The 19,733-nt window shown below is 32.4% G+C and overlaps 1 protein-coding gene, 1 long non-coding RNA gene and 1 pseudogene across 6 annotated transcripts; 2 read left to right on the plus strand and 1 right to left on the minus strand.

The window, feature by feature from the left end:
* Positions 1-1,362: 1,362 nt before the first annotated feature.
* LOC115964279 lies at positions 1,363-14,389 on the minus strand (annotated as a pseudogene).
* LOC115963698 lies at positions 1,870-10,930 on the plus strand. Of its 5 annotated transcripts, none has more exons than XR_004085895.1 (11): positions 1,870-3,651; positions 4,387-4,434; positions 7,695-7,812; positions 7,911-8,143; positions 8,231-8,433; positions 8,529-8,616; positions 9,182-9,283; positions 9,360-9,798; positions 9,953-10,048; positions 10,233-10,306; positions 10,596-10,929. XR_004085895.1 is itself a non-coding variant. In XM_031082817.1 (3 exons), the coding sequence occupies exons 1-3, from the start codon at positions 2,195-2,197 to the stop codon at positions 7,751-7,753; spliced, it is 264 nt and encodes an 87-aa protein (XP_030938677.1). In that variant the 5' UTR covers positions 1,870-2,194; the 3' UTR covers positions 7,754-7,900. The 5 variants fall into 5 exon arrangements, 2 of the variants coding, with proteins under 2 accessions (XP_030938677.1, XP_030938676.1); XR_004085897.1 differs by having other exon boundaries at positions 2,331-2,346; positions 10,596-10,930; XR_004085896.1 differs by lacking the exon at positions 9,953-10,048.
* Positions 14,390-14,473: 84 nt separating the features above from the next.
* Positions 14,474-17,947, plus strand: LOC115963699. The gene is made up of 4 exons (XR_004085898.1): positions 14,474-14,620; positions 16,238-16,308; positions 17,341-17,521; positions 17,622-17,947. It is a non-coding gene; the product is annotated as an uncharacterized LOC115963699 (long non-coding RNA).
* Positions 17,948-19,733: the final 1,786 nt, after the last annotated feature.

Here is a 19,733-nt window from a genome sequence, read left to right on the forward strand (position 1 = left end):
AAAAAATGTGGTCTAAAATCTGGGGCGAAGATTTTGGGGTCCCTTAAATTTGACTATATTAATTTTTGGAAAGTATACTTTATGTAAATGGAACATCCTAAGGAGCTATAGAGAATGTATTAAATAAATAAATCTATGCCATGTAATGTTAAACATCATTTAGCATGTTTAATTTTTGGAAAGTTCATAGTTTCTTTCGAAGTATAGTAAAATAGTGTTTATTTCTCTCATATTTATAGTAGATCTCATCATTCTTTGTGTTTTGAAAATATTTAAAAATTACTTGAATTACTCTTAATTTTTGTAATTAGTGCTTCGAGAGTATCTAAAAATTACTTGAATTACTCTTAGGTTATGTTTGGTAATAGTTTTTGTTTTCTATTTTCAAAAACTTGTTTTGGGGAATATAAAGAAAAAACAATTTTCTTGTATTTTTGAAATAAAAAAAACATATTTGGTTAGTTGAAACTAAAAAAAATAAATAGTTTTTTGAAGAAAAAAATAGAAAATACTAAATATTGTTATTACTAGGATTTGAATTCTAATGTTAACTCATTAAATTAAATGTGTATTTTCATTAACTTTTGAAAATTAGAAACTGAAAACAACTTTTTGTATGTTTTCAATTTCTTTCACAAATTGAGGTTGAGAACAGTTTTTGTTTTCTATCCATTTTGAGTTATCAAACAAGTTTTTTAATCTCAAAAATAGAAAACTGTTTTTGACAATAAAAAATAAGAGAAAAAAACAATTACTAAACATACCCTTAATTTTTGTAATTGTTAATGGCACGAGGTGTTAGTATCTATGGATGGTAATCGTTGGAAAGCAAACAGATTATAATATTTTTTTAAATAATCTTATGACAAGGATCTTACATTTATAGGAATCTTCGTGTTAAGGAAAATATTATAGAAAAAGAAAGAAGATAATGATTGGCCGAGAGGGAAAGAGAAATAATAGTTCAGGAATCATCCAAGTCCAACTTATATATTTTTTTGGGTAGGTATGAATCATCCAACTCATAAGAAAGCAAAGGAAATTTCCATGTCCTTTTACCCTTTATCCTCTTTTTCCTTCACACGCAAATGTTTTGTCAAACTTGGGCACATATTTAAGCATATTAAATTACCCTTTCAAATCTTTTTAATTCACCTACTCCCAACTATCAATGTTTTTTTTTTTTTTTTTTTTTTTTTTGAGTAAACATCAATGTATGTTTTTGAGATAACATATTCACCATGCATCTACATGTTAACGGTCTGAATCATAGAGTAAGATGATAAATAGAAGTTTTTCAATGGAGTGACAAGTGACAATCTAGATTTAAAATAATATTAATAACGTTTAATAAATCCGGTGCATTGCACGGGTTACATGTTAGTCTACATTTAAAACCATAGTCAGTAAGTAAAAAGGCAAATCGAAATCACATAGCACGAATGGGTCTCCAAATTATAAAAGATTGAAGTAGTCTGAAAATTATTTAAAATTCTACATTGAGGGTGGTGGGGATAAACTCATCAGCTTAACTTGAAAGGTAAGACTAGGCAGAGGAAGCGGGAAGAACCATTATGGCATCTCTCTATGAAATTGAAAGACAAATTGACTTGGAAGTAAAGACTTGACAACTTTGCCAGCAACACAGGTTGAATTGGCTTTGGCTACCTTATTGTCCTCTCTATTAAATTGGAAGACAAATTTGACTAGGAAGAAAAGATGTTACAACTTTGCCAGCACCGCAGGCTGAATTGGCTTGACTACCCCGTAGTCCTTGATATCATTGCCTTTGGCTTCCAATTCACAGGCATTGGGAGGAACATCTACCACAGGCGAGCAATTGAAGAACCTATGAGGCTGCATCCACAAACACCATCACACAACAACAAACTTTAGTTATTTCAACCCTCTTTTATTGAGGGTTTACTAAAATCTGTCGATACAATCTATAAATACAAATGCGGGAGGCTATGTTACTAAACTTTATTTCAAAGGTTATTTGGTCCCTCAAAATAAGTTAAAACAACCTTGAAATAATTGAAAGAAAAAAAAAGCGCCAGTTTTGTACCAAAACTTTTACCTTTTTCAGCTCACAACCCTTGATAAAATATGATAAATTTTTCAGCCCTTGAAAGAAGCCCACAACAAAATTTAAAAATATAGCCCAGAACGTACTTCAAAGCATTATGCCACTATGTCATGCCTTGTACAGCTATCACTCTATTGGCAGTTGACTAGATTCTATCATTTCTTCTTTTGCAGCTTGCTTGGACCTGCTACAACTTCTATCATCAGTCAACACCAACAAAATTGGCCACGGAGAATTATTTCTTTCATTCTGGGCAGGTGAGTTATCCCTATTCTTGTGATATACAATGTTCTTGTCTGTGTGTGTGTGTCTTACACTACATCCATAAATACCTGTTTTAGGACATGACTGTGGGCTTCTACATAAGTAAATGAACGCAATTTAGTAGTGCTTAAAGCTTACTTAGGTTTATAGTGAAATAATAGCATTTTAATAATTCCAAAGTGGAGTTACCCTAAAACTTTGGACTCAGAGGACCTTAATTCATAATTTACTATTTTAAACATTGTGTTTGGGATGATGGGTTTATTGAAATGCTATCAGTTTTTCTTTTGATGGTAATTTGGAATGGACACGGGTTTGGGTTTTTGTTTAGATAACAGAATGGTTGAGGCAGATTTAGTTTTATTTCTTGTTTTTTTTTTTTTTTCCCAGTGCTTTGGTTCATATTTTATTCTTCTGAGTTTTCTGAGGGAAATATTGCCAACGAAGAGATCCTGCCTCCTTTAATCCATGCTAATAGCTGTCCAATTCTTTGTACTCATAAACAGAGCATTTTGACACCACATGTGAAAACAGACTTGTAGCATCTAATTATAAATAGGTTACAAATTCTAAAGCCTACCAGAATTAACTCTTCTTTTCTAGGCTTGGGGTGAGGGGAAAGATTGGGATATATTTGCGTCTACTTGTAATGCTTCTTGTGTTAGTCATGCTGGATACATCTATTGACATAAGGTAAACGTGTGAATCAATTTGCAAACCTTGAATCAACAGAAAATGGCTGTGCTAGATGGTTAGGATGAGTTAGCATGTTTATGCTGAGTGAGCATCAGGGGTCTTAGCAAATCCAACGAAACTGGAAATTCAGCACCAACTTCAATAAAGCAAATAGTCAAATGCTACTTGGTAACTGTTTAAGATGAGGTCTTTCTAAAGGCATTAATGGAAAACTTCTTAGTGCTAATCCAAACAACATAAAAGTTTTGAAAGGAACTCTAAGGACCCATTTTTAATGAAACTTGATTTATTTTTCTTTTTTCTTTTTTTTTTGGGGGGGGGGGGTCACTATTGAGAGTCCCTACTAGGATTGAGGTTAGAAAGATGGGAGAGAATGCCTTCATCATATAGCTCATAGACCCGTTGGGCTGCTACTGGTATCAAAAGTAAATATAGCATGTGTAATTCAAAGCACACGTCATGCCTTGTACAGCTATCACTCTTTTGGCAGTTGCATAGATTCTATTATTTCTTCTTTTGCAGCTTGCTTGGAACTGCTACAACTTCATCAGTCAACACCAACAAAATTGGCCAGGGAGAATTATTTCTTTCATTCTGGGCAGGTGAGTTATCCCTATTCTTGTGATATACAATGTTTTTGTCTGTGTGTGTGTGTCTTACACTACATCCATAAATACCTGTTTTAGGACATGACTGTGGGCTTCTACATAAGTAAATGAATGCAATAATTTTCGTTGTTAGTGTTGGTTTGGATTTGCTTATTTACTTGAAGTATTAAGATATGTCAAGGTTTGGGTTTGTTTATTCACTTAAAGCATTAGGATCTCTCCTACCTGAGAAAGTGAGGTTCTAACAAACATGAAACTATAAATAAATAAGTTAAATAAACTTAAAAATGGCAGCAACATAAAGTTGATTGATGACAATGATGCTGCAACAAGGAGAATCCCCTTGATCTAAAAAATGTACATAAGTCAACTACTAGTTTGTTTTACGCACTTTGGATGTTTGTTGTTAGAATCCCCTTGATCTCCCATTATTTGATATTTACTTATACCATTTTTGGGCTGTTCTTGTTGTCTAGTTTCTGACAGTTCTTGAAAAGTTTCTGCTCAGTTTGCCAATGAGTTTCTGATTTGCTGCATTAACACGTATATGCACTAAATAGTAAATACACTTTCTAAATGACCAAATAAATTTTTCTCACAAAAAAAAAAAAAAAAAAAAACTGTTTCTAGTCATAGAAACAGTGGGCTGGTAGATTGTTTCTGGTTTCTCTTTTATCATATTCTTAGAGCTTAAGATCATCAAGTACATTGAAATATTCTTTTATGCAGGCTTTTCCACTGGATTTAGTACTCTTTTCCAGTTGAGGACAACTTAAGGTATGTCCCTCATTGAAGATTTTTAAAAAAATTTAATCCAACTTTAGATGGACCGGAATTGGGTAAAGCTCAGGAATAGAGCTCTTCCTGAGCATAGACAAGGAATTAAAGACTTCCTTGATTTTGCATTTGAGCATACAACAATGGGGGATAAAATTTATTGTCCATGTAAGAAATGCAAGAACTACTTTGCAAAGACCAAAGATGATGTTGAGGTTGATTTGCTTACTACTCGTATTCTCCCAAGTTATACTCATTGGTTTAGACATGGTGAGGAGAGACATTTTCAAACATGTGATAGTTTGGATTGTGATGATGAGTCAGACGGGGATGGCTTGAGTGAGATGGTAGAAGATTATTGTGCAGCCTTTAACGCAGCCAGTTGTGTAGCTGGAGATTCGAGTGGCAATGGTACTCCTGAAGAGCCTAATGATGATGCAGCTAACTTTTTTCTGAAACTAGGAGATAACGAGCAAAAACTTTTTCAAGGTTGCAAGGATACAAAGCTGTCTTTCATTGTGAAGTTACTTCATATTAAATGCCTTAGTGGTTGGACAAACAAATCATTTACTCTATTGCCTAAATTGTTGAATGATGCGCTTTCTAAAGTTATTGTAGAGTTGCCAAATTCATTATATGAGGCAAAGAAGATGATTCGGGATTTGGGTCTTGATTATGTGAAGATAGATGCTTGTGAAAATAATTGTATGTTGTATTGGAAGGAAAATTCCAATAGAGTTGAGCGTCAAGTTTGTGGCATCTCAAAATGGAAATCAACTAAAGGGAGTGTAAGGGGTAAAAAAGTCCCTCACAAGGTATTGCATTATTTCCCAATAACACCAAGGCTCAAGAGGTTTTTCCTCTCAAAAAAGACAGCTTCCTACATGACTTGGCATTATGATAAATGTGTTGATGATGTCTACATCCAGCTGACTCTAAGGCATGGAAAAATTTTGATGAGATACACAAGTCATTTTCTTTTGAAAAGGGCAATGTTAGGCTGGGTTTAGAAAGTGATGGGTTTAATCCATATGGAAACATGAGCACCAATCATAGCACATGGCCTGTTATCCTTGTTTCGTATAATTTACCACTGTGGATGTGTATGAAGCAATCTTATTTTATGCTAGCATTGCTCATTCCAAGACCGAAAGGTCCGGGAATTAAAATTGATATTTATTTGCAATGAGCTGAACAAATTATGGGAAGTTGGTGTTACTAATTTTGACTCCTCTAGAAATCAAAATTTCAATATGCGTGCGGCAATTTTATGGACAATTAATGACTTCCCAACATATAGGAATCTTTCTGGTTGGAATACAATGGGTGCTTTGGCATGTCCTTCTTGTCATAATGAAACAAGTTCTTCTTGTTTGCAAAATGGAAGAAAGTTTTGTTTCATGGGGCATTGACGCTTCTTGCCAATCAAGCATAGATGGAGATTGGAATCTAAGAAATTTGATGGTAAGAAAGAGATTGGTTTATCCCCAAACAACTATCTGGAGATGATGTGCTTGGTCAATTATGTGATCTTGAATTCTTGATATTTAGGAACAGTGCGAAGAAGAGAAAGCATGATGAGTTAAATGAAAAAGATAATTGGTTGAAGAAGAGTATATTTTTCAAATTACCATATTGGAGAACCTTATTATTGAGAAATAATTTAGATGTTATGTACATTGAGAAGAATGTGTGTGATAGTATAATCGGGACATTGATGAGTACTAAAAAAAAAAACAAAAGATAACTTGAATTCTCATCTTGATCTAAAAGCCATGGGCATTAGGGAGGAACTCCATCCAATACTGTGTGGGGAATATTTAAAGCTTCCATCTGCATGTTATACTTTATCTGTTGACGAGCAAAGAGATTTTTGTGGATTCTTAAAGGAGGTAAAGTTTCCTGATGGTTATTCCTCAAACATTGCTAGATGTGTGAATATAAAAGATCGGAAGATATATGGACTTAAGAGCCATGATTGCCATATCTTATTAGAGACCTTACTTCCTTTAGCAATAGATGGATTGCTGCCAGAAGAAGTGTCTGCAAAAGTGTCTAAACCACTAATTGTGCTGAGTAATTTCTTTAAAGCACTGTGCTCAAAGGTGCTAAGTGTGGATGACTTGGAAAAAATGGAATCTCAAATTGCAATAGCACTTTGTCAATTGGAAATGATATTCCCTCCATTATTTTTTGATTTTATGATGCATTTACCTATTCACCTAGTTGGTGAGGCTATGATTGCAGGACCTGTCCAGTATAGGTGGATGCACCCAATAGAAAGATACTTGCAAACACTAAAGAACTATGTTCGTAATCCTGCCTGTTCAGAGGGTTCTATTGCAGAAGGGTATTTGATAGATGAATGCTTGACATTTTGCTCAAAATACGAAGGATTGCCCATTTTTTCTCCAATTGGTCGTGCTTTAGGTAGGGGATATGATGAAAGGAAAGTGAGCAAGCAACTCTTAGATCTAGCTCATGGACCATAAGAAGTTGTATGTTATAATGGGTACATTGTCAATGGTTTTAGATTTCGAAAAAATGAAGTCGATTGTAACAAAAGAACTCAAAGTTGTCGAGTCTTAGTAAAAGGAGATGCAAGCACGGGCAATCGTGATTATTACGGAGTTTTAATTGATATCATTGAGTTACACTATATGGGAGGCAATAAGATTGCAATGTTTAAATGTGAATGGAGGGATGTTGTCCATTGTGGTAGAGGAATTATGGTTGACAAGTTTGGTCGAACTCTTGTAAATGTAACACGTTCATTAAAGAGTAATGAACCTTTCGTGTTAGCATGTCAAGCCGAGCAAGTATTTTATGTGAAAAGCATAAGGAATCCTCAGTGGCATTTTGTTATAAAAACAGAACCTCGAAATTATTACAATATGCCATCTCCGAAGGAGGAAAATGATGATGAAGAAGAAGATGATGATCAAGAGCCATACCAACAAAATGATTCACATGGTCATCAAATGGGTTTCATAAGTACTGATGATCAAGATGATGCTATTTTTTCTTTAGATAGGGTTGACATACTTAGTAGACTTGTGGATATGGATGATGTTGATATGAATTAATGAGATTAAACGTTTCAAAATGAATGTAATTTTTTTACTTGAAAGTTATGTTCTTGACTTATCTAAATAGTTACATGTTCATTTGTTTTATATCGTGTATTTATGTATATGTTTCATTTATATAGTAATATGCGTGTATTGACTAAACTAATTAAATATGCATATGATGAATAGTGCTCACATATATTGGATTGATCAAAGCAAAGGATTCTACTAATGGCAAACGGAGGTAGCAAAGGAGGAGTTGGCACAAGTGATGCTAATGGAAGTAAAAATGATTTGGCTCATCAAGGTAAGTTTTAAATTATGCTTTCAAGTTTTTTAATATTGTATTGAAGATACTATTCTAGTAAGTTGAGGTGATCTTTATTTTTATTTTTCTCCCCATAGGGAAGAAGAGAGGGCGAGGGCCTACTCGGAATCTTAAATTGGCCAAAGAGTTCAAGGGAGGGGAAAGATATGAGATTGGTTGGTTGAATGGAAGACCTGTAAGGCCTCATGCTCGTGATTTAATAAATGAATGTACAAAACTTGTTAGGACACAACAAAATGTACCTCTAAAGTTCACAGATTGGAAAAAAGTACCGTATATCAACAAAAGGAAGCTCTTTGATAAAGTATTGGTAAGTAGTATAATAAAATCTAGTAGCAGCTTCTATGATTTTTTTATTATATTCTTATTTGTGTATTTATGTTTCATTCTATTGTAGGAGTATTTCAAAGTTGAGGGTCGAGAGTAAGAGGTTTGGCGAAAATTGGGTAGTTCTTACTCAAATTATCGTGACTCCCTAAAAAAAAGTAGTTTAAGACATATGGTGAAGCAACAGAAGAGGCACGAGCAAATGTTCCACCTGGACTGGAGAAGGATGATTGGAATTGTCTCGTGGATTTGTGGAGCAAGCAAGATTATATGGTACCATTACAAAGAATTTATTATCAAATTTATTCTTAACTATTGACTTGTGGATTTGTTGGTTTATGAGACTGACTTATCATTCTTAAATGTAGGACGTGTTTGAAAAACAAGGATTGGGACAAAAACAATATTATCCACACTTCTAGTTCAAAAAGTTTCCAACAATGTAGTGCGGAAGAGGTATATGCCAATGACTACAATATCACTGCCAATGATATTGTAATCAACATGTTTCTTGATTTGTTTTTCTATCTATTACTATCACTATCGGAATGGTAATTCAAATAACAAATACAAAGTCAAATAACTTAACATGTTTCTTGATTTTGTTTTTCTATTTGCTATGTTAAGGACTTAAAAAAAGTGTCAAAAAGTTATGCGATAACTCAACATGTATGTATGTATAAATAAATAGTACTTGGGCTGGAATTGAGTTACACATACATCAACCTTGGGCTTGCTCTTGGTTCCTTTCATTGTGCTAGTTCTTTTCAGCCCATCTGAGTTATTGCATGGACCTATTTACAGTTATATAGCCCTTGTCACTAGATCTGCATTACAGTTGTATAGCCCTTGGACAGTACCAGAATATTTTAGAACCATGTTTCTTGACTTTGTATTAGTTTCTTAGTTCTGTGAATGGTTTCTATTTGTTGTTATTTGACTTCGTTTTGCCGAGTTATTGCATTATTCATCTTCAATACTTAGTTACTATGTGCTTTCTATTTGTTTTGTCAAATGGTAGAAAGAGAAGACAGGTCATAGTCCTTGTAGAATTGAATTATTTGACATCAGCAATGTGCAAGCTAATGGGCAAGCAGTAAATGAACCAACACAAGATGCATTGGTATGAAATCTTCTAATTATATTAATATAGATAGTGTATTTTATGTGATTTTGTTGCAAGTTACTTTTCTTTTTAGGTGGCATTGAGGAATCTTACTACTCAAGTGAATGAGGGGGCATTGCAAATATCTCAAAATCAAATGTTTGTGGAGGTGTTTGGACATGAGCGTCATGGACGAGTTCGTGGCTATGGGGTTGGAGTCACTCCTACCAAGTTATGGGGTTCTTCCTCATCTAGAATGTATGATCTTGAGAAGCGACACCAAGAATCTGAACAAAAACACTTAGAATCTGAACACAAACGAATAGAGGCTGATGCAGAGTTGAAAGAAGAAGTAAAGCACCTCAAAAGCATGCTCGAACAACAAGCTATTCAAATGGCAGAACAAAGAAGACATTTTGAGGAACAACAAGCTAGTCAAATGGCAGAACAAAGAGCACATTATGACAATATGATGATGCAAATGTTGAGTTATATCACCTCGCAATCAGCCCAATCTAGTAGTGATCACTAAGGTATGAAGATCAACTCAAGCTAGTCACTATACCTAAGCAAAGATTAAACTTCAATTTGGATCATATGTTTTAAACTCTGGAACTTTGGTTTCTTCAATTTGGACCAGATGTTATAAACTCTGTAACTTTGGTTTCTTCTTTGATGCTTTGTCAGCTTATGTTGCAATAAAGGGTTGACTTGATACTAGTTTTTGTTGCCAAATTGAGTGCCTGAATTATTGCACGCTAGTGCCTTCTGTTCCAGGCAAAGGTTAAGTGGAAACATTTTGCATGGATTTAAAGTTAACTTCTATTTTCATACTCATTCAACTCAGGCAACAGTAGAGTGATAAGTGTTACTTCTACATTAATTACTAAATTTTCATGTGGGATGGTTTTTCTTTTCAATATTACCTATGGATTTAAAGTTAATATCTATTATTCTCTTACTGCAGACAAGGAAGTTTTGCTCCTGCATACAAAAGTTGACCTTGTAGTAACTCTTGGTGGGGATGGAATGGTCCTTTGGGTATGTGCATTTACTTTGATTTTAGCAATTATTTTTAAATCAGAATGTATTATAACATTAAAATATTATTTTAGAGTACTTACATTACAGTTGCACTTTATCTTGTTTTCTTCTTTTTGGTGAACGAAGTTTCTTTAATCGGCACGTTTTATTTAGATATATGAACTCTGTTGTGCCTTTTTTGTTCTTTTTGAAATTGGGGGTATCTTGAATTTGATATTGTGGAAAGGTGTGTAAATATATTTGCTGGGAAATTAACAAACTTTTGGTATCATTCTCTCCTTTTCAGAAACTTGAGGGCACCCATAATGGCTGAAATGTTTAATTGTACTAGCTGATAACTTCTTGCTTGGAAGATGATGATGAAGAATAAAATGTATCAAAACTTTTAACTCTTGGACAGATTTGGTCTTTGCACAAAGTGTGGTTGTTGATATCTTTTCTCTTAAACAATAATTGACATATCGGCAGTTTGTATGCGGCCCCTAATCTGTTAATTTGTAAGTTTGAGTTTAGAGATCAAAGAAACTGTAATTGTAGCAATATACCATTTTTGCTAGACATCAATATTATATCATATCATCTCAACAATTGTCAATTTTTGTGTGTGTATATATATATATTTTGTGCATGATTGTGGTTTTTTTTTTTTTTTAAATAAAATAAAATCTTATTTTGAGGGTCAAGAGACCCCTTAAATAACCTAATTTATCAAGGTTGTAAATATAAATCTTTTAAACCTTGGTAAAAGGTTATTTAAGGGTCTCTTGACCCTCAAAATAAAATTAGAGCACTTGTTTTGAGGGCCACAAAGGTCTTCAAAATTTCCTTTTCGACGGTATATGTTTCAAAGGTTATCAATGGTCAATTGGACTCTTAAAATAATTTTTTTCAAGGTTTTTTAATACTTTTTTTTAAGGGTTTTAACCCTTGAAAAAAGTCATATTTGTTGTAGTGTTAGAATAAGTATCAAGTATGAGACCACATAAAGGACGATTCAGGAAGCATGATCGGAAAGAGAATTGACATAAAATATCCACATTTATATGCGGAATAGAGCAGCAACTTCGAACTGAAAAACGATCACCCAGAGAAGAGTGATCTTCTGTGATGATAATTAGTTGCACTTCTAGAAGAAGGTTATAAAGTAGAAAATGTGGCATACTATAATTAACAAAGTGATATATAGTGATCTGAAATTGTCCCTATATAGGTTTGGATTTCAGATCCCTCTACTGAAAAGAAAATGCCATATTTACATCAATTCAGTATATGCAACCATTTTAAATAAATGTGGGCTAGTATCCTTAAAGACCATGCTGTATATATAGGGTGTCACTAAAAAAAAAGGAAAATTGAAGGGAAAAGTTAGATTAATAAGTTGATACCATAAGCATAAAACCAATGCGCTCTGCTGGCATTACAGGCCAGTCTTCCAACCGAGGGACGTGTGATTCCAAATACATACCTGCATTTAATGAAATTACTTGTTAACTAGTAGAAAAAATTGCAATCAGGCATGATACTGAATTTGACCTAGAAACAAAAAGAAGAATGGAGGGAATAAAAAGGAAAAATATATTTAAAGATTACAATTTGTGAACTTTCTCAATCATAATTTAAAGGAAATGTCACTTATATGGGAACAAAGGGGTAAAGTTTAGAAACAATTCCTGTTAGTACTTTTTCAAAAGCAGAAATATGCAAAAATCAACATTAAACAACATTGGTAGCTTTCTATGATTCTATCTTAGGCAAATTCCTGAAACCAGAAATTGTATGAGATGAGAAAAGTATGCGTATGGAATATAATATAGAAGTTCTGGCTTATTCACACAGGAGGAGCTGCTTCTATGACATTAGTGGCAAGGGCAAAACAAAGAGAGAAAAGACCAACCATAGAACTATATCTGTTTCTTCCAGAGATCGATTCTGCTTAACCCATGTAGCCAATCCTTCATCAACACGTGGATTTTGATCAGGGAACTCTCCTCCAGGAAACATTTCATCATGAGCATATGGTGTAACCCAAAGATTATGCTTCAAGAAAGAAGCTCTTCTGAGAAACTTAGCTTCCACACCAACTAAAGGCAAGCAGTTTGAACCAGGCACAAGTTTATAACCTGTTAACTGTCCAGTGCGATTAACAGTTCTTGTGTTCCTTACCTGGAGTGTAAAATTGCACACATTGTCAATCATAGGGACTAAACAACTTTATGACAAAATTATGCAAGAGTTTTTCAGTGAAATTTATGTCGGCCCAGACTTAGAACAAGTGCAGAAAAAGTTCCAAACCCCATTTAAGCTCAATGAGCTCATTTTTTGTCAGCTGGATCAAATAGCTGGACTAAAACACCTTACAAGCAATTGCTATGACTACTTGTGCTAAATGCCATGCTGTTATCTAGTATTTAGTCAGTAAAATCAATAAGGTAGAGTAAATATTTTACATGCATTTATTATGACAAAAATTCCAACCGATACAATTCTGTCATATATTATTACCTAGAATTTAAATGCTAAACGGACCAACATATTTTACAAGAATTTGTAATGTCAATAATTGCACCTGGTAACATACTGTATTGCTATTACCCAAGGCAAAAATAATTACTTTATGTTGGTTGATTGGGCCTTCACCTGGGCTTGCTAGCAAACTATGGAGTGTTAAGCCCAATCAGTCCTCTGGTCTGCACAACATAGCTCACACAATTTGTTTAAGTTACACATAATCCTGTAATGAGACAAGTCATTTCTTAAACCCTACAGATTATATCGTGCTACATAGATGGGGAAAAAATCACTTTGAATGTAAGGAAACACAAGATTGATTTGTCTTTAAGTTTGCTCTAGACAAAATAAATCTCACTTCTAAATTGTGTCAAAAAGTGCTGATATAAATGACAATCAACTAAAGGAATTCAAACAAAGAATAATGGTCCGTAGATGTGTCACATGATTAGAAAGTACTAATAATACAGCTCTAAAACTAGGATAGGGATGCCTTACAATCCAAAGGTGAGCACTCAAAGGACTACAATCACGCATTGCTTCCAACTCAGATTTGAGCAGTCTCTCTTCAGCATAGAATGCATTATTGTGGAAATTGTTCTCTCCAGGTTCCTCAGCTTTGACATCCACCTCTACAACCTACAAATGAAGGAAAGAAAACAACTATATGATATTATGAGGTAAACAACAGATAAGTAACTAGACATTTCATGTTAACCAAATATTAATCAAGGACAAGAATCCATTAGAGATAATCTCATTTCTAGGAATCAAGTCCTTGTTTCTAACAGACATCCACCTCTACAACTTACAAGGACTATTTCCCATACTAGAGTCTTTATAGATTATGGATTACAAGGCATTATTTCTAAGAAAATGAATGGGTAATAACCAACTAGCATTGCAAATTAAAGGCTTCTGAATTTTTGAGGACCACACCAACACCATGGAGAACAACTCTTAAAGGATTGCTGCAAAGGTTCCCCTTATTAAATATGACGCAACAACAACAACAAAGCCTTAGTTCCAAATTTTTTGTGGTTGGCCATAGATCCTCCACAAATAAGTTGAGTTGGCCACATGTATTCTTTTCCTCCATTCTATTCTATCCAAAATCACAATTTTTGTTACTTCCTTAATTGACATGTCCATTTTAACTACTTCTATAATTGTTATTTTTGATCTTCATCATTGAAAATTACACACAAACAAATAGCACCTTAAATGTTGCCCTCCTAATGCATCCAGGCTACCAAACCTTCTGTCTCAGCTACAGATGATGTGACAGAGAAATAATTGTGGGAAAGATGATCCCCCACTTATTCTTAAGCATCTTAAGATCCTATACTATTCTTAAGCATCAAAGCAGTGTACCTGATTGAAAGCTTCACCAGGTTTGCAATCAACAGCCATGTCTATACGAGCAACGAAAAAGTGTTGATGAAAAGGTGCATATAAACCTGGGGAAATCAGTGTACCATACTTTCGAAATTCTCCAGGCATCAATGCTCCTAAGCTTAGAATTCCTGTAAGCTTAGTTTCAGCTTCAATTTTTCCATCCTGTAACAGCATATAACATGCATGTTAAGAGAGCCTACAGTCAGTTACCACTATTTTCAAAGAAAATTATGAGATAAACAGATGCTCCTACATAGGAAGCCAAAAGAAGTTTCAAATAAGCACGGACACGCTAAATTTGGCCAAGTACCCGTGTCGGACACGTGTAGATAGGCGACCAATGAAGCACCTCCGATGTAGATCGGCGATGAATGAAGCCCCTCTAACGTCACTGAGGCTCCGCCGGTTAGTTTCTCTCTCAGCATCTGGCCCTGGGTCTGGCGCTCAACCGGGGTTTTCTCTTCTTTCTTTTCTTTTTTCATTTTGGATTTCTGCGTTTGGGTTTTCTCTCTTGCTTTTTTTACTTTCGTTCTTGTTCTTGTCTAGCATTTGTAGTTGTGACTTGTGGCCTGGTTTTTTTTTTTTTTTGGTTAATTATTTGTTTTGTTATTTAGCTTAGCATTTGTAGTGACTTAAATTAATAGCTAAACATGGGTTCTAGTATATATATATATATATCATATCATATTATATTATATATATAATAAAAGTTGTGCTTAGACGTCGTGGTTGCGTCAAGTGGCTTCACCAAATTGTAGAAATTTTAATAAATTTTTAGATTTTAAGAATAGATATATACATATTTTTTGGATAAATATGACAAATCAAGTAATGAAATAAAATAATATTTGATTTACAAATATAGCAGTTGTGTTTATGTAAAATGTTATCAACAAAGTCTAAAATCAATAGACTCTTCATCTAATCCTTTTTTTTTTAATTTAAATTATATTATCACGTGTAACAAAAAAACAAAATACGTACATAGTACATGTTAAAGTTGAAAAAATAATCTTAATTAAAAAAAAAAAAAAAAACCAACAACATAGTACATGTTTCTATGATATAAATAAAAAAAAAAAAAAAAAAACAGATATAACTACACTTAAAAAGAAAATAGCAAAAAATATATATATAATAATAATAATACTACACGTAAAAAGAACCTTATTTTTTATAAAAACAAAAACCAACAACATAGTACACATTTATATGATTTTAACTTCTCCTATAATTTCTAAGTTGATAAAAATCATAATTTGATTACAATCCAAATTCTATCATAATTTGATTACAATCCAAGTTCTATCTTAATTTGATTACAATCCAAATTCTTCATCTAATCCTTTATAAAAAAATTCTTAATTAAAAAAAAGGTAAAATTTAAGTTGATAAAAATCATAATTTAATTACAATCAAAATTTTATCTTTATTTGATTTCAATCTAAATTCTTTATCTAATCCTTTATAAAAATTAAAATAAAAATTTACTTAAAAAAAACCTGCAACATAGCACACGTTTGAGTTGAAAAAAAAAATCTTATTAAAAAAAAAAAGTTGAAAAACAAATCTTAATTAAAAAAAAAAATAGCAACATAGAGCACATTTTTATGATTTAAAAAAAAAAAATCGATATAGCTACACTTAAAAAGAAAACAGCTAATAAAAAAATATATAATAATACACGTAAAAAGAAAATAGCTCTACCAATTAAGTTTGAATTCAAGAGAAATTGAGTTGAACTAAAACTCTACTAAACCTACTCCACTCTACTATTTAAGAATGCTAAAATCAATACATAAAAAACCAAAATTAATTAAGTGAAGAACTACTAAATGAAGGATTTGGCTTCTTCAATGAGAATAGCTATCTTCTTTTTACTTTTTACTTTTTGCATTTTTCTATTAATGTAGTTCAATTATTGCTTAAATTCTATGCTTTTTTAAAAATATTTTACATAATGCAATTCATCTTAATTATTGATGTATTTTTTTGATTTAGTGTTCTTAATTGATTGTGCAGATTATTTCCTCACTTATAGCAATATCAAGATGGCTAGATACAAATGACAACATCAAAATAGTTAGACACGGGTAATTTATATGTAAACTTTTACACATTTACATTGCAATACAATTTTTCTTTTTTCTTTATGTACTTTCATTTATCTATTTTTTAAATTATTTTGATTGTGATACTCTAGAAGGTCTAGATACTTATATTTTTTTTTTTGTAATTTATGGAATATTTGTTTTAGTCAAAATATTATCACTGAATCTATTTGGGATGGAGCTCATCTACAATATGAAATTATGAGATTTATGTGAGAAGAGCTATCTTCATTTTTTTTTTAGTTTCTATTTTTCTATTAAAGTAGTTCAATTATTGCTTAAATTATATGGTTTAAAAAAAAATTAGATAATGCAATTTATCTTAATTATTGATACTATTTTTTTATTTGGTGTTCTTAATTGATTATACAGATTATCTCCTCCCTTATGGAAACATTAAAGTGGTTATGATTGGTAATTTATAGATAAAATTTTACATTTATATTGTAGTCTAAATACTTACATTTTTTGTAATTTATGGATTTTTTTTGGTAGTTTATGGATTTTTTTTTGGCCATATATGCAAGAAATTTATCTATAATTAGAATGGAAAGATTTTTAAGTGCCACACACACACACACATAATCAAATTACAATTTTAATACTAAGATCTTTTAAAAATTTTAAACTTGCCATAATTTTTTTAAAATATTTTATAATATCTTTTTTTGCAAAAAAAAAAAATACTTACATAATATACATTTTCCATGTACTTAATTTTAAAAATATTTTTACCATTTTATTTGTTATTAAATTTGATTATATTATCAAAAATAATAATAATTTATATATAAGTTTTTTTACTAAGCCGTGCATCGCACGGGCATAATACTAGTATATATATAAAACCGAAACTTTTGAAACTCCCACATTTTTCCACATCAACATTATTTAAAAACTTTTGAAGTTCCCACATTTTTCCACATCAGCATTATTTAAAAAATAAAACTAATAAAAAAATAAAACCCTAAAAAAAATATAAAACTATTAATACATCAGCATTATTTTTGGCAGCCGTACTCTAATTCTCAGGATTTTGAAGCAAACGCGGCCACAGTCCTCATCGTCCTCCGCAGCGCACTCACCAAATACAAATACAATCTACTAATATGCAGGCTGAACAATGGGTTAATAATATGACCAAAGCTGCAGAGAATGAACCGCCAGAAGTAGAATCAGAGGGTCAACCTTATAGGTCAGTATAAGTGTATAACCATCTTTGCTGTCTCTTATAGCTATTAATGTTGATGGGAAATTGTTAGTTGTTCACCACAACCCTTCACATTTTCCTGTAGGCTTGGATTGGGTGCAAAGGTCTCACGCCAAGCCAAATTTGGACCTTCAAACGACCCACTTGAAAAGAAACTACGTGCTAAGTTAAACACTGGAAAAAGAAAAGCTGCTATTATTGCCAAGGAATATACTCCATCTGCTAGAGATGGAGGTGATAATATGAGGATGACGATTTAGACAGCAGAACAAATGCATTTGACAAGAAGCGAGCAAGAGCTCCTATGACTGTATGTTCACAGGCAAATAAAAAACATAACTATTTTTCCGTGTCTGTGGAGTCCTTGAGGGTTCTGTCTCTTTTGTTATCTGTCACATATACTTTTTTTTTTTTTTGGGGGAATGTCACATATACTCTTCCTGTGGAAGATTTGATTCTACTGAATTAATTTTATATAAAATATTCATTAGAGGTGTTAACTTTTCATTGTATTGTGGTTCATCTATTTAAATAGTTTTTATGTTTGTATTTGTGATTAAAATGAGCCGCACTCACAACCATTTTTGACAATTTTGAGTCCAACCTTAGGAACAAACTCTGGTAGCCATGGCATGACTCCACCGTGTAGGTTAACCCTATCCTCTAAGAACTTTCCCGTGCATCGCACGGGTTAGCGACTAGTTAACTCAATTGATAAAGTCTCTAATTGTTGAAAAAGAGTTCTGAGATTCAATTTTCGCATACACTAAAAACTGATTGGTGTCTTAGTTTGATAATAAAGAGTTATCATCAAAAACAGACACCATAGGTTAAAACTCTTTCTCAAAAAATAATAATAATAATAGCCAAATAACAACTTACCAACATGTGGTTTGTCTGAAATTTAATCTACTTATTTGTGATTTGTTTTTGACATTTTACCCACATATGGTCCTTTCCGTTAATGCTCCATAACCACTAAGTCAATCATTTGATGTTTTTTTAAATATGTTAATTGCAGTTGCACTAGTTAAAAAGTTTTTTTTTTTTTTTTTTGGGGAAGATTAAAAAGAAATTAAATTGGTCTCATTACATTAGAAACTAGAAAGTAACAAAAATTAATTAACACATAAACTTAGATACAATATTGTGGGAGGACTTTCGTCTCGGTCCCCAATCAGGTATTGTTCGCTTTGGGATGAGTAAGAATTGACCTACGTCCCACCCGCACGAATTTTCTCAATCCCACATCAGGGAGAGACGCCTCCCGCCCTTGCCTTATAAGCCTTTGGTCTAAGGAAAGGTGTACCGTAGTGTGTGTGATCGTCCTCCCACAAATACTTTTATATATATGGTACAATTTTAACCTATAATATCATTTTCATGATGATTTTTCTTTATCATCAAGTCAAGATATCAATTGATTTTTTGTGTAAGCTGTGTTCAAATCTCAAATATTTGCACTAGTTAAAAAGTTTTTTTTTTTTTTTTTAGGGAAGATTAAAAAGAAATTAAATTGGTCTCATTACATTAGAAACTAGAAAGTAACAAAAAATTAATTAACACATAAAATTAGATACAATACTTTTATATATATGGTACAATTTTAACCTATAATATCATTTTCATGATGATTTTTCTTTATCATCAAGTCAAGATATCAATTGATTTTTTGTGGAGGCTGTGTTCAAATCTCAAATATTTTATTCAACGATAAGAGACTTTACAATTCTTTAATTTTATTAAAGTCTCCAATTGAATTTAAATACTTGATTGTGCTAAATTTATTAATATTATTTTTTAAAATAATATTTATAATTGAACTCTAACCCTTGTCTTCTATCCTACAAGAACTTATACTTGTAAAATGACCACTGTGTTAAGGGTGCATGGCGGTTAACTTTTTTTTTTTTTTTTTTTTTTTAAGATAGAAATTATACCTTAGCCTAATCTTTGTTATTTAGCTTAGCATTTGTAGTGACTTAAATTAATGGCCAAATGTGGGTTCTAATTAACTCAACTGATAAAGTCTCTGATGGTTGAAAAAGAGATCTGGGATTCAATTTTCACATACACTAAAAACTGATTGGTGTCCTAGTCTGATGATAAAGAGCTATCATCAGGAACGAATATCATAGGTTAAAACGCTCTCTAAAAAAAAATAATAATAATAGCCAAATAACAACTTACCAACATA

The sequence above is a fragment of the Quercus lobata genome, chromosome 10 (genome assembly GCF_001633185.2).
Source record: "Quercus lobata isolate SW786 chromosome 10, ValleyOak3.0 Primary Assembly, whole genome shotgun sequence".
Classification (NCBI taxonomy): domain Eukaryota; kingdom Viridiplantae; phylum Streptophyta; class Magnoliopsida; order Fagales; family Fagaceae; genus Quercus; species Quercus lobata.

Bases quoted from the DNA above. Each gene is read 5' to 3' on its own strand.
- LOC115963698 (XM_031082816.1), top strand. From the start codon at position 2,195: ATGTCATGCCTTGTACAGCTATCACTCTATTGGCAGTTGACTAGATTC. The intron at 2,347-3,571 runs GTGAGTTATCCC...CTTCTTTTGCAG, and splicing joins ATTTCTTTCATTCTGGGCAG to CTTGCTTGGAACTGCTACAA. The intron at 3,652-4,386 runs GTGAGTTATCCC...TCTTTTATGCAG, and splicing joins ATTTCTTTCATTCTGGGCAG to GCTTTTCCACTGGATTTAGT.